The 22,986-nt window shown below is 53.5% G+C and overlaps 1 protein-coding gene across 1 annotated transcript; it reads left to right on the top strand.

Moving 5' to 3' along the window:
* The first annotated feature begins 7,574 nt into the window (after positions 1–7,574).
* CLEC20A (C-type lectin domain containing 20A) lies at positions 7,575–19,990 on the top strand. Its single transcript, XM_058657116.1, has 4 exons — positions 7,575–7,704; positions 10,424–10,774; positions 16,520–16,605; positions 19,910–19,990. Exons 1-4 carry the CDS (start codon positions 7,575–7,577, stop codon positions 19,988–19,990), a joined length of 648 nt encoding a protein of 215 aa, XP_058513099.1.
* Positions 19,991–22,986: the final 2,996 nt, after the last annotated feature.

The raw sequence follows: 22,986 nt of genomic DNA, 5'->3' as shown, positions 1-22,986 counted from the left end.
GCCTGGCTCCTGGGGGTAGTTTCTTCCCCCCCACCTTTTTTTTTAAATAAATGAATACGTTTACTTGAAATGGGAGCTGGGGGAGAAAGAGAAATGCCATTATCTACGGGTTCACTTCCCAAATGGCTGCTGCAGCCAGGGCTGGAGAGCTCCAAAGCCAGGAGCTCCTGACAGGTCTCCCATGTGGGTGGGGCAGCTCAAGGACTTGGAGCATCTGCTGCTTGCCCAGGTGCACTAGCAAGCAGCTAGATCAGAAGTGGAGCAGCTGGGACTCAAACTGGCGCTCATGTGGGAGACAGTTGTCATGGGCAGTGGATTAACTTGCCATGCTACAGTGCTGGTCTCAGGGGGTCATGCTGATCCTCTGGCCTCACACTGTCTCCGTCCCTCTTCCTCTGTCACCCTGGAAGAGGGCCACAGCAGGAAGTAGCATCCTGATTGCTAGAGGTGAGAAGCCTTTGGGGTGGGCAGGGCAGGAGAAAGCACTAATGAAAAACCCATGCGTGTCGGCATTACCTGTGTGTAAGACAGTCATGGGTGGCTCCTGACACCCACGACAGCTCAGAGCATCCGGACAGCAAGCCGTGAGCCTCACCTCCTCCCTCGGGTCACTGCTGCTCTCTCTTCTTGTTTCTCTTCCCAGTGACCGGTGGCCCCAGGAAAGGCCAACCTGGGTGTTGTGAGAACAGGTAGCATGGGCTGGCAGGAGCTGATGGAGGGAGCGTCATACCCACACCTGTAATTGCCTGTCACACTCAGCGGTGTTGACTGTCCTTCAGCGATGGACTTGGTGCACGGAGCCTGAGATTAACACGCGTGGACTCTGATTGATGCTCAATAGCCGAAGTTTATTAGTGGCATCAGATTTTTATAGACTGAGGGTCACGTAGGTTAAGGAGGAGGTATTGAGCTTTTCAATGGGACCCATCAGTTGTTTCTAGACTCTTGTTTGGAACTCTTGTTTTGTATATCCCATCAAGTGTTTTCATTCGCATGATATCCACTCAGCTGTTCTCATACAAACAATATCCAATAGTTATATCCAATATGCAATAGTTATACGAATGGTACCCACTCAGTTGTTTCCATACAAATATTATCCTATCAGTTGTAATCTTATGCTCGCTGACCTTCTAGGGTCACAATGTCCTTCTGCACAGATTCACCTGCTGGATCTGTCCTTCCCAGAGTCAGAGGTCTCTCCTTCCTCTGGAGCTACTTGTAGCATTTCTGGTACAACTCCTGAAGCAGTGAGGGTGATGGTGGTGGGTGCTTCCCAGCTCCCAGCCTGGTGAGGACTGTGGGTCTTGCTCCATCGCAGCCAAGGGAGAAAATGCCTTTGACTGTTCAACTAGAGATGGTGGAGAGTCTCCCAGGCTTCCCCCACCTCCACCCACCCCCATGGAAAAGAGGGCTTGGGACTTCAAGATTCCTTTGAGCTCCTAGGTCAGCACTCCCAGGCCCACTGACCATGTGGTTGCGGGGAGCCTTTCCCTGTAGGTTTCCATTGGCCTCCGGCCAGGTTGAGCAAGGAACTAAGGCAGAAAGGACTAATTTCTCCCCACCGTTGCCAGCCATGCGCAAACGGACTCCAGCCCCTGCCCTCATGTTCGCGTGAGAGCCGCAGGCACCTGCAGCAAACTCTGCTTTGCTCAGCTGGGCAGCCGTTATGTGAACGTGTCCATGCCAAGGAGGGTACGAACCTGCAGGCCTACCTACATGTTGGGGAAGTGGGTTCAATGTGTACACACGTGCGCACACACACGTGCAGAGTATTATCATACCCGACCCAGCACCTCCCAGGATTTGCCCCTTCTTGTAAAGTTTACTATCCATGATGCTGTATGCATAGTTCTCTGAACTTTCTGGAAGGGCGAGGAACATGCAAGTGGTGAACCTGAATATGTGTGTGCTTCTCCTTTAAGACTTTTTAGGTGCAGCCCTGCGGTGCTGGGGACGGAAGTGGTATCAGAGTGTAGGCTGAAGAATGCCAGGCACTCTTCTCTTGACCCTCTCACGGCATGACCCACCTAACACCTCCAGGGCGAGGGCCACAGAGCCCACCAACCCCGGGGAAAAGAGATTCCCAACACACAGGAAGCAGCGCTCAGTATGTCTCCAAGTTAACATCATGAGGACTTGGCTTTTCTTCGCAAAGTTGTGGTCTTCCTTTTCATAAATGTAACATTGTGGGGACTGGCACGATAGTCAAGAGCTAGATCCTCGCCTTGCACTCATCAGCATTCCATGTGGATGCTGGTTCCCAGCTGCTCCACTTCCCATCCAGCTCCCTGCTTGTGGCCTGGGAAAGCAATAGCGGAAGGCCCAAAGCCTTGGGATCCTGCACCCATGTGGGAGACCCAGGAGAGGCTCCTGGCTTCAGATTAGCTCAGTTCTGGCCTTTGCAGCCACTTCGGGAGTGAATCAACAGACAGAAGATCTTTCTCTCTGGCTCGCCTTCTCTCTGTAGATCTGCTTTTCCAAAAAAAAAAAATAATTTTTTAAGATGACATTGTGTAGGGGACTCCTTGGCAGGGGATTTAGAAAACAGGTTTAGGCTCCCCCTGCATGTGATCGCCTGAGATTGAAGGGGTGCCAGGCCAAGGCCTAGGCCAGGGTGAGCCCAGGGCCACCAGCAGAGGCCCAGGGGCAGGCAGAGCGCGTCTGTGTATGTGCGAATGCATGCCCTGTGTGACTGCTGAAGGGCACTGTGTGCTGTGCCCTTTGATAAGGGTGGAATTTCTCCTCGAGGGGCCAGGACCCGCAGGGCTGCAGTTGCCAGCCTGCCTCCAGCTGCCGTGGGTGAGCACTGCTGACCTGGGCAATCTACCTACGCATGCCACCTGGCACCCTGTCCTCCAGCAGCACCCTGATTCCTGGGCCCAGGGAACTCCTTATGCACATTTATAAAGAGGCCCTCAGGGTAGGAGCTGTGCTGTCCTACTTGCCTGGTGTGGGACTTCAGGAAGCATTTCCTCTGCAGAGCCTGAATTCTTTCATTGCTGGCTCACAGGTGATGCACAGTTTTTGGTTTTTAAGAAGATTTATTTATTTTATTTGAAAGGTTTACAAGGAAGGAAACAGAGAAAGATCTCCCATTGAGTCCAATGTGGTAGCCAAGTGGCTAAAGTCCTTACCCTGCATGCAACGGGATCCTGTATAGGCACCGGCTTCTGTCCTGGCTGAGCCAGTTCCCATCCAGCTCCCTACCCGTGGCCTGGGACAGCAACAGAGAATGGCCCTTGGGACCCTGCACCCATGTGGGAGACTCCTGTAACCCCGACTTTCAGGAGGATGTGCTAGGTATGGGCAGGTGCACCTGAGGGCTGTCCCTTTCCTAAATAGGATGGGGTTTGAGGTTGTGCAGTGTGCGCAGCAGGAGCTTGGGATTAAAATGGTGGTGGGACAGCCTTGGCTGGGACCCCGGCCCACAGTGCTGGGCTCCAGCTCCCATCAGGGGTGACAGGACCCTTCATTTGCCAATAGGTTCAGAAGTGTTTTTTTAAATATTTATTTATTTTTATTGGAAAGGCAGATGTACAGAGAGGAGGAGATCTTCCATCCAGTGATTCACTCCCCAAGTGGCCGCAACGGCCGCTGCTGCGCTGATCCGAAGCCAGGAGCTTCTTTCCGGGTTCCCACATGGGTGCAGGGTCCCAATGCCCTGGGCCATCCTCAACTGCTTTCCCGGGCCACAAGTATGGAGTTGCGTGGAAAGTGGAGCAGCCAGGATTAGAACCGGTGCCCATATGGGATCTGGGTGCGTGCAAGGCAAGAACCTTAACAACTACGCTATCATGCCGGGCCCCAGAAGTGTGTTAACCAAGCATGCCCTATGGATCAGAGTTGGGCTAAATGCTTCATGCGCTGATGAGGCAGGCCGACTGCAGAGCCCTAGGCAGGACCCCAGAGAGGAACCTCTGGGTGTCCCAGACTCTTCAGAGCCCAGCCCAGGTGGACCTGGCAGGCCTGATGAAAGCCCTGGTGGGGGGAGATGGGCAGCTTGGTGGTGAGCAGGAGAGAGGGGGCGGGGCCGAGCTGGGCCCTGGGCGCTTCCTTTAGCACCTGCATGTGCTGTGGGCATCGCCCTGAAGACAGGTCAGGTTGTTGCTCACATAGGAAGTAGGAGCTCAGAGGGAGAATTCATCTGGCAGGTGCCTTGCCCATATTCGTTTATTTGAGACGCAGAGACCTAGAGCCTCACGGCCTCCATTCGCCAGTGCACTCCCATATACCTTCAACGGCTGGGACTGGGCCAAAGCCAAGGTCAGGAGCTGGGAACTCCAGTCCAAGCCCACTACACAAGTCACTCGAGTTGTCCCAGCTGCTGCCCAGGGCTGCACGGGCGGCGGCTGGAGTCAGCAGCTGGCATCAAAGTAGACACCAGACCTAGGCACCGGGAGGTGAGAGCTGAGAGTCTCACAGCCTTGGACAAATGCCCACTCCCAATCTATCCTTATAACCCAGTTTCCCCCACATTTTTGAGGAACCCCTGTATGTATCTTACCACGTGACCCAGCAATCCCTACCGCAGGCGTTTCCCAGCGCAAGGGGAGCCTGTGGGGTCCACAGAGACTCTTCCACAAATGTCATGGTGACTTGCCTTGGAACAGCCTCACCTGGAAACAGTGTCAAGTCCGCCAACAGGCAAATGAAGAAACAAATTGTAGCATTTTGCTTTACAATTGCATATACTTGTTAGTGAAACGGAACTCCTGATGCATGCAACAAACTCAGACATTTCCTGAGTGAAATTCTATGCAAATGAGAGTTTGGAAAGCAGACCCGTGCTTGCCTGAGGCCAGGGCCAAGGGAGGAATGGACAGTGAAGGCAAGGAGAGAACCTTTCTGGGCGTCAGCGACCTTCCTAACCGCACGGTGGGTAGCTACATAAGCACGGACATTGGCAGAGCAAGCCAGACTGCATCCTTAAAACACCACGCTGAAGCCACAGAGAGCTCACCCAGCAGGCACAGCTTCTTGCGCTCTCCGACTTTGGGGCCAAAAGTTGGGTCACGGCACCCTCAGAAGCTCATTCTGCAGTAGTTATTATACCCTTCATGGTGCAGATTCTGAGAAAATGCCTCCAGCCAGCTGGCTGTGGGGTCCCTCCACGGCGCCTGCTTGGGGGCGTGCGCCCGTGCCTGGGGTTGGGGCACAGGTCGCACAACTCCAGCAGAAGCTCCAGAAAGCTGTTAGTTCACTTTGTCAGCACCCTGCCTGCCCGTCTCTCCCCAGGGGAGCCCTGAGAGCTTGCTGAAGTCTTAGAGCAAGTGCCGCATCCGAGTCAGCTTGCAGGTCTACTCGTTCCAGAAGACAAAGTGAAGTTGTTGGCAAGGGTGTGCGAGACTGGATAGAAATGGCGTCCCCATCTTGGCCCGCTGCAGACAGACGCCGCAGGGTGCTTGCTGGAAGCGCAGTGCTTCCTGCAGCTCATGCAAAGCAAGAGTGTGCCTGGCTGGCGTAGGAAGCTGGCTGAGACCTCACTCTGGATACCCTGGAGCAACCAGCCAGGCAGGCCATGCCCTGGGAAGACACAGGTGTCCCACCCACTGTCCCATCAGCAGCCCTCTGCTCAGGGCATGCCAGGGCATATCCAAGCCTCGGTGAAGGCACCAACACCTGCAAGAATCCCAGCAGCAGGGACTGCCCCCAAGGCCCGTGGTGCCGGCTGCTCTTGAGCGCCTTTGCTGAACATGTGATGGGTGAGGGCTTTGTGCCTGGGCACAGCCCCTGCTCATGAGGCCACCTGTCACTGGCACAGTGGAGCTTTCTGGGTCAGAGGCCAGGGCGCAGAAGGGTCTTTGTCCCTGGGCTGGAGTGACCCAAGGCTCTCACTGCACAGCACCCCGCCTGGGCAGGACCTCAGTGTTAAACCGTGAATTTCTTTTCCTCTTTTTCTTTTGCCCATTCATTCAGAGGAGCTGTGTGCCCTTCCCAGAGGGAAGGGGGTGAGGGATGGGAAATAGTCTTTGGATTCCCAAAGTGCAGCCACCAGGGCAGCGGAGGGGGTACCCGGCACACACAGGGTGCTGGCGAGCGGCAGAACGAGCCAGATTTGGGGGCCCAGAGCAAGTGCTGTGTGCTTCACTGGGAAGCCAGGCCTGGCCAGGGGAGGGGGACCCTCCGCATAGCGAAGCAATCTTGCTAGGGGCCATCGCCACCCTGCTACCTCCTGCCAGGCAGCGTGAGTAAGGCACTTGGCCTCTGGGAGCCAGAGTTTTCTCCCCTGTACAATGAGCTGACGGTGGCGGTGGCTTGTGGGTGAGTGGGGGGAAGATCCAGCATAGCCTGGCTCAGAGACCTTTCCGTTTTCTGTTTGTCTTTGTTCCTCTGTCCCCAACCCGCCGGGAGCTCAGGGAGTTACAGCTCGGCCTCCATCACCCTGCTGCCTCTCCTGTCACAGCCAGCCCCAAGGCTGTGCCACTGGCCACTTCTCTGCTTGTGAAAGCCTGGTCCACGTTGTCCTCCTTCTAAGTGGCACAAGGACAGGGGTCTTCCCTGATTGTCCAGGCTGCAGCCTCAGCTCCTCTCCCAGTGGCTGGCAGGCAGCCGATGCCGAGTGATATTGATTTAGTAAACCCTATCATTTGGGTGGCAAATCAGAGGGGAGGGGAGAGAAGTGAGTAGAGACCAGGGGCCGCCTCTGCCAGAGCCGACGCGGGACTCATCCTGTGCTGTGATCATGCTGTCCGTGAGGCCGCTGCTGTCCCTCTGCATGGCAGGTAGGGCCCCGGGACACTGTGCCTCCTGAGCTTAGGGCTGGTGAAGCGTCCCTCTCCTCTGAGGGCCCCAGATTCCGGGCTTAGAGAGGCGAAGAGGGAGCGAGTGGTGATCCTTCCTTCCCCAGGGCAGCAACGGTGGGGAAGTTTCTCTTCCTGTCTGGCCAGCTTGCAGCTCCATCCTCCTGGGCTCCACCCTCACCCTTCTCCCTCTCCTCCCTCAAGTTCACGGCCCAGGATGAGGTTCTGGGGTTCACACTTGTGCAGTCTGTCTTCACGGTGCACATGCCAGGTGGGTACCCTAGGCTCCTATTGGTGCCTGCTGGTCCTGCGCTTACGGAGTTAGAAGACCTCCGGAGCAGATAAGAAGCAAGGCACTATAGCTTCTACAGTGTTGTGACACAGGCAGTGCAGGCAGCCACCTGGGTGTCTATGCCGAGTGTCCCAGGCAAGGGGCCTCTGGGGGAGTCTCCAGGTCAGGCCAGCGGGAAGGGTTGGGAGCAAGGAACTGCAGACAGACAGCACGGCCCTGGAATACAGGTGCTGAGCATGGCGCAGGATGGAGCTCACTGTCCATTGTCTGCACCGTGCCGGCAGCTGTGACAGAGGTGTCCGGGAGGGAGGGCAGCTTCCCTCCTGCAACAGACCGACGGCTTGCAGCCAGGGGCTGTGGGCAAGATCTAGAGTGGACAGCACGGCAAAGTGCCCAACCTGCACACTGAGGCCAGAGACTGCGGCGGCTGTAGACAGAGGGGGCAGAGAAGGAGGAGGAAGTTCGTAGGCATTCGGGGCACGGTAGGCAGTCAAAGGTCAAATGCAGAGGGGTCAAATACACAGCCTTGTGTGCTGTCGATGGTAGCCCTGGTGACCGTTAGCTCTTCAGTCATAGCAGAAAAACGGACAGCGCACCACCCACACGGCAAGGCAGATAACCAACGCCCGTTTCCTCCTCCATCCAGGGCTCCTCTGCACGTCCCTGGCGGTGGGCGGCTTTCCCAGCTTCCTGGGCAGCGCTGAAAAGTGTGAGTAGCTCCAGCATTGGCGCGGGCTCCCCAGCCTTGCCCCAGCTCCCTCGGGGCGCACGAGCTCCCAGCCTGAGCTGAGTGCTTTTGGGGCTTCTGGCCTGACAGCTGCTTCTCTGTGGAGCCAGCAGCAAGGCCCTCGTCCACGCCTCCCCAGTGAGCCAGGGCCTGGCACAGGTCGGGGAGTGAGGGGGAGCTGGCCAGGTCGTGGTCCTGGGGTGTGTGGGAACTTTGCAGAAACTGCCAAGAATGAGGTTTAGAAAGCTTTGGTTCTCAAATGGCCCAGGTTGACCTGGTGACAGAGACCAACAAAAAGGCCCTTTTCTCAGGAAGACTTCATTTTTAAAATAAGATTTATTTATTTTTATTGGAAAGGCAGATTTTGTAAGGAAGAGGAGAGAGAGAGAGAGAGAGAGAGAGAGAGAGAGAGAGATCTTCTGTCTGCTGGTTCACTCCCCAAATGAGCACAGTGGCTCGAACTGGGCTGGCCCAGAGCCAGGGGCCTGGAGCTTCTCCAAGGTTTCCATGTGGGTACAGGGTTCCAAAGACTTGAACCATCGTCTTTCGCTTCTGAGGCACATTAGCAGGAAACTGGATTGGAAGTGGAGCAGGCAGGACTTGAACTAATGCCCATATGGGATGCTGGCACTGCAGGTAGAGGCTTATCCTACAATGCCACCATGCTGACACTACTTAACCATTCTGATGCTGAGGCAAGTGTTTGGCTTGGTAATGGAGACCCCGTTGGGATGGCTGTATCCCCGTTGGGATAGCTAGAGTCTTACCTCCCCTTCCAGTACTGCCCTCACCAAGGCCCATCCTGGGAGGCAGCAGGCCTCTTGGAGAGTGAGCCAACAGACTGAGATCATTCTCTCTTCCCTTTCTCTGTCTTTCAGACAAACAAGCAGTAAAACAACCCTTCTGATGTAGATTCTTGCCTGGGGTGGACCCTGACGTTGGCATAGTTGGGGAGCTCCCTTCCTGCTGAGTGTAGCACGGGGAGGCCACCAGCATAGAGGATTTTCCATGTGTGATTTAGGGCCTGGTTGCAGGAGCCTCACTCAGGATTCTTGGGGCCTGACTGTGCCCGCTACCCACTGGGTGATCTTGGCCATGTCCCATGACTCTCTGTGACTTGGTGTCCCCAACCGTAAAACAAGCCCAGTAATGTCCTAGGGAGTTGCTGGGGGGCTTTGGGAAGCCAGTGGCCAACAGAGGCTCAGCACACGGCCACTGTGAGCTCGCCAAGGAAGGGGCCTTGTGGTGTGGATGCGGGGCACTGCCCAGGACAGGAGGAGGGAGAAGCTGGTGCGGCTTGAGAGAGACCTCGGGGTGGAAGAGGTGGGACCGAGAAGCGGGGAGAGCTGGCAAGGTCCACCAGGGCTGTGACAGATCAGTCCAATAAGGAAAGCTGCAGGCAGAGCTTGGCAGACCTAGGTGAGCAGGCACACACCGCAGATGAGGTGTGCTGTTTGCCTCTAAGGTTGAGAGGGCCTCGGCAGGCAGTCGCTCAGGCCGTGCCAGCAGCTCACAGCTTTGCTCAACAGCCTTTATCCGGGCCACGGGTGTGCCTGTGCAGCGAGGGACACAGGTTTGTGGAGGGCAGCCTGACATACGCCACCCCCGGGGAAGGGGGAGGCCCGGGGCTCACTTTCAGGGCAGGGCGGGGAGGCAGTGGTGGGGCAGGCAGCACAGCCCCCCACACCAAGTAGGGGGCAGGGGGCAGGCGGCAGGCGGCAGGAGGCACAACCCCACCACCCCCAGGCAGGGGGCAGGCGGCGGGCAGCACGGCCCACCCCAGGCAGGGCGCAGGCTTCTTGGCCTGGGTACGTGGCTCTTGCACTGTGCACCGCTTCAACCCTCTCTGTACCGACTCCCCTGGGAACATCACACACTTGTCTCTTCTGACAGCCCACAGGGCAACCATGGTCCCTGGAAATCATAAATGAAGTGGGGGACGAACCAGAGCTGCCCTGTCTTCCCCAGAGCCCCCAAATTCTAACCATCTTGTCACTCGATGCTTTCTATTTACACGCGCCGGCCCAGGGCATTTATTGATTTGGTCTCTCGCATCCTGGCCTAGGAACTGTTTTTCTGAATAACAAAAATCAAGAAGGGACCAGTGTGATTGGTCAATTGGCTAATCCTCTACCTGTAAGAACAGCATCCCTGTGGGCACTGGTTCATGTCCGGACTGCTCCACTTCCCATCCAGTCCCTGCTTGTGGCCTGGGAACGCAGTGGAGGAAGACCCACTGGGACCCTGTGCTTGCATGGAGGACCCAGAAGAAGCTCCTGGCTCCTGGCTTTGGATCGGCTCAGCTCTGGCCATGGCAGCCATTTGGGGAATGAACCAGTGGATTGAAGATCTTTTTCGCCGTCTCTCCTTCTCTCTGAAAATCTGCCTTTCCAATAAAAAACAAACTAACAAACAAATAAATAAATAGAAGAAATCAAGATGTCAGTTGTAAGGCTAGAGAGCTCTGAACCCTGGCCTTCTTCCTGCCTTCTCTTCCAGGCTGCCTCATAATGAAGCTATCCTTCCAACCTGGCGTTTTGTTTGTCTATAACATTGTGCTTTTTGTCAATACTAATACCTCAGGGTTGGACAGAGCCCTGGGCTCAGCTCAGTGGAGGCTGATGGCTGGCTGGCTGATGTCTCCATGTTCTTTGCTCCCAGCTTTTGTCCAGATTGGTGGGCAGACCTTCATAAGGTACGAGGAAACACTGAACTGGTCGTCGGCCCTGCTCTTCTGCCGCCGACGCTACATGGACCTGGCCAACCTGCAGATGGTGGCTGACGGCGATCTACTGAGGCCCATCACCAGCGGGACGGAGGCCTGGATCGGCCTCTACTACGACACCAGTACCAGATCCAAGATGTGGTCCAGCAACCTGGGCACCAGCATCCCTCCGTGGCTGATTGTACCCATGCTGGAGCAAAGCAAGTGTGTTGGACTCCGCAATGCCTACTACCTTGCCGCTTCGGCCTTGAACTGCTCCTGCTTGCAGCCCTTCATCTGCTTCTCTGGTGCGTGCTAGCCCTCCCCCGCTGTGCCAGTCCATGGGCCAGGGGCAGGAGGAGAGATGGACCAGTTCCTAGACTCAGGGACCAACAGCATCCCAGAGCAGTCTCCTTGTAGTAGGACTTTGCAAGGAAGTTGTGCTGCTTTCATTCAGAGTTGTGCTGCAAATCATCAGTGGACGGGGGGAAATGGACAGAGAGGGCACTTTCTAGAAACACTGTGGGCAGCCTCTCCTCGTCTGGAGAATGTACTCACCCAGCTGGGCCGCTGCCTGCCAGCCTCCTCTGAGGACGCCTGGGGAGTGGCTGAGAGGGTGAGTGTGAGGGACTGAGCGGAGAGCTGGCAGAGAACGGAACCCGACAGATCATGGCCACTACCAATGGCCAAGAACCAGAGGGACGCCGGGTGGCCTTTTTTTAAAAAAAAAATTATTTACTTATCTTAGTTTTAATTTGAAAGGGAGTGGAGAGAGCGAGCGAGTGACAGAGTGCACTTCCTGACCAGCCAGGGCTGGGCCAGCCTGTGGCCAGGAGCCAGGGACTTGTTCAGGTGGGGGCAGAGGGTGGCAGGAACTCAAGAGCTGCTGCCATCACCGGCTGTCTCCGAGGGCATGGATCAGAAGGGCATGGGACTCGACCCCAGGCCCTTGGATGGGGGTACAGGTGTCCTAAGGGCCCCTTGGCCACCGTGCCGGGCACCCACTCCCCTCGGTCCTATGAGGAGCGGGCCTCTTCCTGTGGTCCCAGCTTTCTCTCTGTCCTCCCTTCCTCCCTCCTCTTCCTCCTGCTCTTTCTGTACTGTCAGTTTTGTTGGTGCATAACACACGCTGTGGAAGACACGGCTTGCACAGCGCAGGGGCTGGTGTGAGTGGCTCCTGATTGGTCCAACCCTTACCGCCATCACATGGCTTTGGAATCCCTGCCCCAAGTCTTCCCCCACCAGCAGTCCCTCCTCTCCCGGTGACTTCTTCTTCCTCCCGCCTCTGCCCCCTCCTGCCATTTCTCTGTGTGTTTGGGATCTGATGAGAGCCACCATCCTGAGCTGTAGGGCAAGAATGATCGCCCCGCTCCCAGCCTGAGGCGCTGGAAGGGCTGAAGTGGTGCGAGTTCACACCCCCGTGGCTGACAGAGTTGGCCGGACTTCTGTGCCTGCACACACTGTCCCTCCAACCTCACTCACCCAGGGTATTTTTTTTTTTTTTTTTTGCAGACCCCAACTCTGTCCTGGCAAAGACTACCTCCAGGCCAAGTACAGGTACCCCAAGCCCCTGGGTGGCTTACCTACAGAGGGAGGGACTTCCGGGCAGCAGCACCGCATGGGTGGGCACCACTGGACCTGGGCCAGGGGTTGGCCAGCTGGGCAAGGGCTGCTTGTGCAGGGAAGGGTTTCTGTTGGTCCTGCCCTCGACTTGGCCACCCCTCCTCCTTGAGGCCACCATGGGGTGTGCAGTCCCTGGCTGAGGAGATGAGAGTTGAGCAGGGATCCTGTGCAAAGGTTGCAAGGGTTGCCCTTCAGGGGGGACCTGGAGAGCCACCCTGGGACAGTGGTCCCACAGATGTCATTTTCTCTGCCCTGCCCTAGGGATTAACATTGGCCCCATGAGCATCTCATCTGGCCTGGCTTCGACCACAGGGCTCCCACGGCCAGGGCTCCCACGGCCAGGGATCCCCGAGCCGCCTGAGGCCTGCCTTGGTACCCAAGCCCTTTGCGCTTCAGCCTCTGCAACTCCCCAGCCCCAAGGGGTCACTTCAACAAGCCCTCTTGCTGACCCCTCGCCCCCACAGAGTACCCTGTGGGTGACTGAGGGAGATCCCAGGACCCCACCGGCCTCTACCCACGGTGCCTCCCTAGGGCTTACATCCCAAAGTGGGACCCCCATTCACGGAGAACACTCTGGAAGCACTGCAAAGGGTGGGCCTGTCAGTCTCCTGTCCCCAGTGGAGACCTCAAGGACCCAGCAGGTCACTGCCCATGGTATGTCTCTTGAGTTTGCATCTTCCCAGAGTGTCACTCCACCAACCACTTCCCAGGGCAGGTACCCCCTAGATCTCACAACCCCAGTTCCTGGAAAAGGGCCCACGACCCTGCCAGCTGCTTCCCAGAGTGGGTCTGTTGGTCTCACACCCTCACTGGGGAGCCTGGTTCCCACAGCAGGAGCCAGGACGCTGCGGGCCACTGTCCAGGGCAGGCCTGTCCATCTCCTGCCCTTGTCGCCACCATCTGTTCCTCCAGGGAGCCTCTCTGCCCCCGAAGAGGGGACCGAGAACCCTGTGGCCTTGGCTTTGAGCTCTGCTTCCCTGCGAGAGCCTGTTCCTTCAGGCAGGGCCGTGACTCGGTGGGGAGGAGCAGCGAGCTCCTTGCTGGACTCCACTAACCTGGCTTCAGCTACTCCCAGGACAGCCACGGCCGGTGTGTCCTCAGCACCTGGCTGGCCCCACAGCTCCGAGACATTGGGCAGCTCTCCCTGGACAGAAGAAAGCCCCTCGGGGTTTCCTGGGTCAGGGAACCCAGCTGTGGCCCAGAGAACAACTGCGTGGCCGGAGTCTGCAGCCCAGGGCCAGGCGGCAGCTCAGGAGACCACTGCGACAGGTACCTGTGATGGTGGCTGGGGACTGGAACGTGGGGCTGGCCCTGGCACGGGACTCTTTTCCAGGGCTTCCCAAGCTCAAATCACAAAGCCTGGGAGTAGAGGGCAGGTTTTAGTGCTTGGTGGCAGGTGATCACACGGCCTCGGCCACGTCTCCCTCCCATCCTCCCTGCATCCTCATGGAGCATCGAGAAGATTTGGTGTGTTATGTGCAGGTTCTAAGGGCCAGGAGTTGGAATGTTGTATCACCTACTCTGTGGCCACAGGCAAGTTTCCTAACCTCTCTGAACCTCATTTTCTTATGAGATGCCAATATCATAAAGATCCCTCTTGGTGCCAGCAGCCAGTGGTAGCTGCACCATTTTAATACCAATTCCCGCGTGAGGGTTGCAGCAACCTGTTCGTTTCGTCACACCCCGGTCTGGGATTGGCCTTTCCGTTTTATTAGTTAGACATGAGTGTGAGTGACCACAGTTCTGAACTGCAGAGCCTGCAGGCTCTCCCAGGAACCATTCTACACTGAGCTCTCCCAGGCCCAGCACAGTGTTGATGTATGCCAGGATGTGACCTAGTTACAGTCATTTCCTGTTTGAAACAAGGTGTTACACTGCACACATCAAGAAGGGCAGAACTTAATTTGTTTTTTTATTTTTTAAAAGAGTTATCTGTCTGAGAGAGAGAAAAGATGGGGGAGGCTCCGACTTTCATCCTCTGGCTGACTCCTACATGGCAGAACAGCCATGGGCAGATCAAATCAAAGCCAGGAGCTGGGAGCCAGAAGCCAGGAACCATGGGCCAGGAGCCAGGAGCCAGGAGCCATGAACCATGAGCTGGGAGCCAGGAGCCAGGAGCCTCTTCTGCATCTCCCATGTGGGTACGCAGGGTCCCAAGGACCTGGTCGATCCTCCGGTGCTTTCCCAGGCCATAAGCAGGGAGCTGGATCAGGAGAAGCTGGGACATGAACCAGTGCCCATATGGGATGCTAGCACTTGAGGGTGGAAGATTAGTCTATTGAGCCACAGCACTGGTCCCTGGATAACACTTCTAAAAAATGATTTATTGTATTCATTTACTTTCTAAAAAGATTTATTTATTTTTGGAAAGGCAGATTTACCGAAAAGGAGACAAGCATTCAGGCCATCCTGCTTTCCCAGGCGCTTAATCAGGGAACTGCATCAGGAGTGGAGCAGCGGGGGTTCAAAGCAGCGGCCATATGGGGTGTTGGCACTGCAGGCAAAGGGTTAGGCTACTGTGCCACAGCACCAGCTCCCCAACACTAACACATTTTGGAAAACGCACAGCTTTATTCGCATGAATGGGGAAAATTACTAACCTTTAAGTATCCTTTTTTCATGTGCCAATTTGGTAAACATCTGGAAGGGTGAGATCACACTGATGAAAATGTAGGCGGAGCCATGACTTGGGCGCAGGACACTGGCACCCCGATTCTGGCGATGTGTGCACGTGTTGGCACGTGCTTCTGACCTCAAGGTCTCTCCTGGAGAGCAGTGAGCAGGTCGTATGCAGACGCAGCCCCGCCCCAGCAGGCGTGGTCTCTGTTACACTAGAAGCAAGCCAATGTCCCTTGAAAACAGACTTGTTAAGTCTTGGGGTAGGCAGTGAGCTGTTATGCCACCGTTAAAGAGAATACGGTAGATTCTTTCTGTGTTCAAACAAAAAATGCAAATGGGTGAGTGAGATTCTCTAGCAAGCCGATTGGCCCTGGTCTGGTTGTTGGGGTAATTTTAAGTATTTCACAATAATGCAATGTAAAAATTACATGGCACTTCCATGTATGAAGGTCCTGAGCGGATGTGGGTGACTGGACATGGGGACAGGGGATAGGGAGGGAGGGAGCAGCCGAGGCCACCTGGGGCTCTGGCTGCAGAGTCTCCGACCAGGCCAGCCCAGCAGGGTGGGAGGTGGCCGGGAAAGGGCCGAGTTTGACCTGAGGTCCTACCTGTTGAAGGAGATGCTGAGGGTCCCTGTGTGCCATGCCAGAGGTGCCACGTAGGTCGTAGGTAACATAAGGGCACTGGGCCTTGAGGCGTACTGGAAGATTAACATCGCTGAAGTCGGACCAATCCTGAGGTCTGGGAGTTTGGGGGAAGACCATGATGTAGAGACCCAGGAACTGGGTACAAGAGCCTACAGGGGTAAGTCAAGGATTGGCAGGGTTTCCCACTCGGATGCCTTCTGCAGCAACTGTGAGCCCGGCAGGGTGCCCGATAGTGGCTATCAGGCCTCCTGATTCCCGGCTTGAGCTACAGTAACTCCTTTATTTTTTCCTCTTGAAGCTGTGACGAGTACAGAGGGTAGCACTCGGGTCCCACATCTAACCACCAGCACACCCTACTACCCAGACACTAGACAAACAGCAGCGGCACCAGCCTCAGGTAACTGCCCCTTCCAGCTTCCCGCTCTGACGGCTCAGTGTTCAAGCTGGCCCAGCAGCTCTTTGCCTGGGGCGCTCCAGGTCATTCTGTGAAAGATGGTATGAACTCGGTATGGCGTCATGGGCACAGGCGGGAGCGGAGCGAGCACGCGAATTCTGGCTGAAGCTCTGCAGCTGCTGCGGAGGCTTCAGGACTAAGTCTGTGTGAGCCTCTCTGAAGAGGTACAGACGCGACGGCCTGCACCGCAGCCTCGTGAGCGCCTACATCTTAAAGCAGTCCTGCTGTAAGGGAGGCGGTCCTGGATGCTGACGGAGGCGGACAGCCCAAAGCAGGTCTTTATGGGCCCAGAGAACTCTCTGTAGAGCATCCTGGGTGGGAGAGTTCAAAGAGAGGTGAATGCTCCTTGCAGGATGCGCAGCACCTACCCAGTACATTAACACATGTATTTAACTAGTAAGACAATGTACTTCATTAATAACTAATCAATTAAAAGGACAGAGAAGAATATGGAAAAGCACATGTCAGTAGCAGGTAGGCTGTGGGAGGGGGGCCAGCACAGCCCCTAAGCATGAGACAGAGCCCTTCTTGGTTCTAATTGTGACCCAGCATTCTTTTGTTCAACAGCTCCATCCTTGTTGAAATCTTTGAAAGTGCAAGTCCCCAGGCAGCTGCTCCAGTGTCCACTGGGCACTCCTGACCGTGAAAAGCCCCAGTGCTATAATGTGCTAGGATCCTTCCTGCCTGAACCGCAAAACTTCCTTTTCCAGGGCACACCTTTGGAATCCTGAGAGCAGATTTTGTCGTCTCCTCTCTGACGAACCCGGAAGAGATGAAAGACCAGTTTCTGAGTGAGGTGAGACTTGAGCCCACTTCTAAGTGTGCCCAGCTGCATGGACCTGCCAATGCAAGGCGGCAGGAGCTCGGCATGTTCTCAGTGCCCCGCCGGGCTGCCTTGACAGGCCGGCTGGAGCGTGCCAGGATCTTGGTGCCTCCCTCTCCCTCGCTCTCCCTGAATCTTTTTATTTTAATCAAGGCAGCAGAGTCAGAACGACCCGACTTTGGGTCTTGGCTTGTTGGTTTGTAGCTATTTGCTGTATAACCTCGAACAACAAACTCATTCTCAACTTTAGTTTCCGTGCGAGACAAAACCAGAGTGTCACATGTTCGTTCCATATCCAGTGCCTAGGAAACTGTCTTGCACCCAGTAGGTACTCAATAATATTAAGTATCATAGTTATTGTTAGCACGGTTTTTATAGCAGTTTGATATGCATGTTTCAGATTCTTTAAAAATTTATTTTTATTTGAAAGGGAGATTTTTAAAAAAGATAGCCAGAGAGAAAGAGAGAAAGAGAACGATCTTCTATCTCTGGTTCATTCCCCGAATGGCTGCAGCAGCCAGAGTTGAGTTGATCCACATCTAGGAGCCAGGAGTTTCTTGGGTGCAGGGACCCAAGGCCTTGGGCCGTCCTCCACTGCTTTCCCAGGCTACAAGCAGGGAGCTGGATGGGAAGTGGAGAAGCCGGGACATGAAGAAGAGCCCTTTGGGATATTGGCTCTAACACATGGAAGATTAGCCTGCTATGCTGCCATGCCAGTCCTCTTTTTAGTTCTTTTACAGTACTACGGGGTGAGAGACTGGAGTGCAGGCACGCTCCTAGACAGAGAGGAAAGCCGCAGACGGGTTTCTGTGCACGGCCTAGGAGCACACTCCTCAGTTCTGGCAGGTAGGATCACAGGATACGGGAGCTGGAGCAGTCCAGAGATCTCGCCAAGAGCCTGGATCTCCCACACAAGGAAACAGAAGGGCACTAATCCAGGCGCCCACTACCATTTACTCACAAGCCGGAGTGAGACAGATACCCAGGCAATTCATTCGTTCTCAAATCTCACAACATCACGTTTCTAAAAAGACCAGTACAGTGTTGTGAGTGTATACACAGGTGTATGTGTGAACATGTGCCGGCAAGGAACGAGGCAGGGCTGGGGGCTTTCTGCTCACCTTGCTAATGACAACAAGACAAAAGCACAGTTCAGCAGCTGATAAATTAAAAAAAAAAGAAATTATTTTTATTGGAAAGTCAGACTTACAGAGAGAGGAGAGACAGAAAGATCTTCCGTCCACTGGTTCACTCCCCAAGTGGCCGCAATGGCTACAGCTGAGCTGATCTGAAGCCAGGAGCCAGGAGCTTCCTCTGTGTATCCCATGCAGGTGCAGGGTCCCAAGGATTTGAGCCAACCTTGACTGCTTTCCCAGGCCACAAGCAGGGAGCTGGATGGGAAGTGGAGCTGCCGGGACTAGAACTGGCGCCCATATGGGATCCCGGGGCTTTCAAGGCGAGGACTTTAGCCGCTAGGCCACGCCGCCGGGCCCAAGCTGAAAGATTTCTTAGTAAAATGTCATGTGTTAGGTCTACAAGTTAAGGAGGGAGTGAGTGTGTGTGTGTGTGTGTGTAGTAAGCAAAGTGAGGGAATTTTGAGTTCTCTACTTAGTTAATTCCTTAAGATCAAATGTGCTATATTTGCTCCTGGTTGAGGCCCTTTATCACTCTGGGGATATGCTTATTAAAGTTTCTGGTGCCAAATCAGAAACCACCTACCTTCTGTTTTAAAATTAGACACAGCAGGAAAATTGAGATTAAAATGAAGGAGCCTATCTTTTTGGTCAGTTCTGTAGAGATATACTTACCCCACAAACGGGACGACCACATTAATGCAAACACTTCCCCATTACAGATTTAGAAGCTGAAATTGGTGCAGACAAAGGGTAACACGTGTGGCCAGGTTGGGGGAGGTGGAATGTATATTGTCATGTTTAGTATCATTTAAAAATGCACAGAGAGCAGGGCAACACTGGTCGCCAGCTTATCCCAGGCTCAGGAATGGGGACATGGACAGAGTAAGCAGAGCCTGGATTTGCAGTCTCCCGGCGAGGCCCAAACGCCCGGCCCAGTCCTGACAGAGGTGCTTTCACTGCTCCGCAGGGAGCTCAGGAGGCATTCCAATTCTTTAAAAGACTTTAAAAAATTAATTTATTTAAAGGGCAAAGTGGCAGGGAGGGAGGAAGGAAACGGGAGAGAGAGAGATGGAGAGATCATCCCCAAACAGTTGTGCAGCTGGGCTAGGGTGAAATCAGGAGCCAGAGTGCCATCTAGTCTCTCCCGTGGGTCGGCAGGGGCCCAGTACTGGCATCCTCTGTTGCTTTGCCACGGGCATTAGGAGGGACTGGATCAGAGGGAGAGTAGCTGCGACTGGCACCGGCATTCTGATACAGGATGCCCGCTACCCCACAGTGTTTCTCTCCCCTGTCCTCACATAGACTTCGCAGTGTCCAGTGAGTCTTAACGGACAGGACTGAAAACCACCGAATTAGTAAGTTGTAGTTTCTGTTGTCATTAGACTTTGTTGTTGTTGTTGTTTGCTTGTTTGGCTAACAAAACTATTGGTGAAAGTGCTAATGACAAAATGCAGAGCTGGACAAGGAGGCCAACAGACTGAGTTTGGGGACTCAGTGCAGTGGCCCAATGGCTAAATCCTTGCCTTGTGCGTGCAGGGATCCCATATGGGGGACCAGTTCATGTCTTGGCTGCTCCACTTCCCATCCAGCTCCCTGCTTATGGCCTGGGAAAGCAGTAGAGGACGGCCCAAAGCCTTGGGACCCTGCACCCGTGGCTTTAGATCAGTCCAGCTCTAGCCATTGCGGCCACTTGGGGAGTGAACCAGCAGGTGGAAAATCTTTGTCTCAGTATCTCCTCCTCTCTGTAACATTTGCCTTTCCAATAAAAAAATGAATAAATCTTTAAAAAAAAAAAAAACCCTGTGAGGTTGGGGCCAGCATGGTGGCGTAGCACGCTAATCCTCAGCCCCATGGCCCTGGAATTCTATATGGGCGCCAGTTCATGTCCTGGCTGCTCTACTTTGGATTCAGCTGTTTGTGGCCTGGAGAAGCAGTGGAATACGGCCCAAATCCGTGGGACCCTGCACCCACACTGGGATCTTGGAGGACTCTCCTGTTGCAGGCGTTTGAGGAGTGAACCAGTGGATGGAAGACCTTCTCTCTGTAAAGTCTGCCTTGCAAATAAAAATAAGTAAATCTTTAAAAAATAAAACCATGAAGTCACAAGATAGCATTAACAGTTTTTCTTTTCGATGTTTCAGGTCCAAGAAGTCTTAAAGCAGATATTAGGTCACGAGCAGTTCAGCCTGAAATGGGTTGGCTTCGAGGTGAAGAAAAGATAGCGCCATTCCAGGAACCCAGTTTGCTTTCTACACCGTTTTCTTTGGACTGGGAGTGAATTCTAGTTTCCATGTTTTAATGATTTTTATTTATTTGCCAGGGAGAGAGGGAGGGAGTGAATTCCCATCCCTGGTTCAGTCCCCAAATGCCTGGGAGCAAAGAGCTCAGCGCAGTTGCACTTTCTGCCTTCAGGCTGCCTCCCGGGGCATGCCTCAGCAGGGGCTGGACCCTGCGGGGAGGGCTGGCTTGGCTCCTGTACCAGCCGTCTGGCCTACATTTCAGCTGTGAAGTTCTAAAAGAGGATCAGAAATAACTTAAGATATGCCACAGACACCGACCTTCAATCAGGAGAAAAGCAAATGCCACCTGACAGCTGCACGTGCTGGCTGCATACCTGCGGGAAGGAAGCGGGCACGATGGCACGTCTGGAGAAAATACCTTCATAATGTTGACACACAAGATCCAAACACCTGAACCAAACAGCAAAAATCTTGAAAAAAAAACCCCATTAATCCTTCTGGAGAATGCAGGGAGGACAGGGAGGAGCTCTCTGGGGTGGTGGTGTCACAACACAGTTTGTGACTGCTTCTGCTTTGTCCCACAACGGCTTAAGCTGGAGAATTCCGAGTGAGCCACAGGGCTCCTAACGTGAACATGGCTCTTTGGAGTAAGGCTCCTGCACACAAGCTTGTTCCGCTCAGGCGTCCCTAGCACCTAGATGCATGCTCTAAGACAGTCGTATGTCAAGTACGGTAGCAACTTGAGCCTGAAATGTTTAAAGTTAAAGTTTATTTGTAGTCTTTGTAGGAATATCAGTAAAAGACCTCAAACGTATCTATATCTGTACATGTACAAGAACCGTCAAAAATTATTCACAGAACAAAAATAAATCATCTTTAGAACAAACCCAGGTAATGAAATGCAGGTATGGATCTCACATGTGGAACACTCGAAATGCTACTAGCACAAAAATATGGCTTTAAAAATAAAATCAAATCTCGGGTTTTGTTTTCTAAGGTGTCTCTCTCTCTCTTGAAATAAAAAATAAATTATTTAGAGCTATCATTGTAAAATAGTCATGTGTATTAACACACTCTTATTAAGGCCCTGGGGATGAAAACCAAATGCACCTTGGGGAGAGACCTGCCTTGCTCCAGCTGACGTTCAATAGATAGGAAATGTGGAAGCACCAGTCAAAACTTCACTTTACTGTTAACTGAACCCTGGCCTCAGGATAATGGTCATTGAGTCAATTACCATTTAATCTGTTGGTGAACTGGGAGCTGCATTTTTTCCCTTGGTAGTTTGGACATCACATAAAGGTGATACTTGTACGTACACAAATATTTGCACCCCCACACAGATGATGGAAGCCCCTCAAAACACAGCTTCTGTGGGGATGTCTGTACCAACAGGATAAGTCTGGTTTTAAGCCCCAAATTAAGATTACCTAAAGTAAAAATGAGGGCACTTGAATGAAAAAATGACTGGGTGGGAAGCCACAAGGCATGCTGAAACATGGGCCAACACGACCTTCCTTGGGTGGCTTGCCGCATTGGCCAGATCTTGCTCAGCTGGTTACGCAAACACCTGAGGACCGACTGCTCAGGAGCCAGAGCGGCTCATTCTCGCATCTTACCCGCAGGCCACTGAAACTCAGGTTTCCTTCTGTGACTCCCCGTGGTATCAATACAGATACCTAGGGCTTCTGAGACAAATTCACACAAACCAATTCAGTTACTTTAACTTTTATATACATATAACACATATGGTACATTGTAAAGAGGAGACTGAGTGTTGTAACACCTAACAAATGGGTGCATAAAACATATATATAACAAAGGAAAGTTTGGGAACCAGTTTTCTATAAACAGGATCAACATTCAGAAAAGAGAAGCCCTAGGGATTGGGTGTTCTGTGTGAGGATGCACAGGTCTGCAAAACCCAACCCTCCACAGCCCTGTGTATTTAAGGGTGTTGCAAGGGATACAAACCCTCCTGAGCCTTGAACTTCTGGGCTGCAGGAAGACCCTGAGGCCTCCATCTCCGCTCTCCCTCTCGGGGTCTTTCACTCCTCGTAAGTATTCACTCCGTCTCTTCTCAAGAGCATTCATAACTAGATCCTGACAACCAACAAGAGAACGCTTCTAGAAACAGAAACAATCATTCAAACATTAAAGATAAAAGGATTTTATGCAAAAATTAAACACCCCAATGATTCTTGCTCTTAAGAAACTGGTAAGTCCTTTCAACTGACATATTGATAAAAACAAACTACTGTAAATGTTTGACTGTCACGTAAGGGGGAGGAAGGCAACTGTTGCTGGGGCAAGCAAAGAGTTTCATTATTTGACATGAAAAAGCAAAAAAGACTAGAGAAGAAAGCCCCCAGAGGTATGGCTGGGAAGGCAGGGGCAGTGTGCGAGGGCCCATGGAGCTGCTGGGCTGGCTGGGCGGCAAGTCTGGGCTGGGGTCCAGCCTGCCCCAACCGAGTGGACAGACCAGCCTGAGAGGTGCAGTGCCAAAACGAGCTGGCTCACACACTGAGAACTGGAGGTGACCACAACACAACCAAACAACTACAAACACAAATTCACTTGCTGGCAGCTGTTTTGCTCTGGGACTTTCCAGAAAGCACTCTGCTCCAGAATCCATGCATTCTGAGTGCAGTGACACCCAGGGCTTCAGGAAGCTACAGCTCCATCAACAAAGGCCACAGGTACACTGACACCTAACGTCGACCTCATTCCTAAGGGTTAAATGCTTCTAATATTCTTCGACAGGAAATCTTTCTCTCACTACCCAACACCAGCACAGAGAAAGGAAGAAGATCAATCAGAAAAAGCTCATTCTAACTTGAAACTAAATGAACAACTATAGCAGCATGACAAGATCACTTTAGCACATTTTCCAAATCAACAGCTTTCCCTAGACCCTTACAGTAGCTTGGTGTTACTGCCTGAACACAGCATCTGCTCATGCTGTGACGGTTACCCAG

This window comes from Ochotona princeps, chromosome 2 (assembly GCF_030435755.1).
Source record: "Ochotona princeps isolate mOchPri1 chromosome 2, mOchPri1.hap1, whole genome shotgun sequence".
Lineage (NCBI taxonomy): Eukaryota > Metazoa > Chordata > Mammalia > Lagomorpha > Ochotonidae > Ochotona > Ochotona princeps.
Note: the sequence above shows the minus strand (reverse complement) of the source record. Positions and strands in the feature narration are given on the sequence as shown.

Coding starts and splice junctions, on each gene's coding strand:
- CLEC20A (XM_058657116.1), top strand. CDS start 7,575: ATGGTAGCCCTGGTGACCGTTAGCTCTTCAGTCATAGCAGAAAAACGG. Junction 10,775..16,519: donor GCCCTTCATCTGCTTCTCTG/GTGCGTGCTAGC, acceptor TTCCTTTTCCAG/GGCACACCTTTGGAATCCTG. Junction 16,606..19,909: donor AAGACCAGTTTCTGAGTGAG/GTGAGACTTGAG, acceptor TCGATGTTTCAG/GTCCAAGAAGTCTTAAAGCA.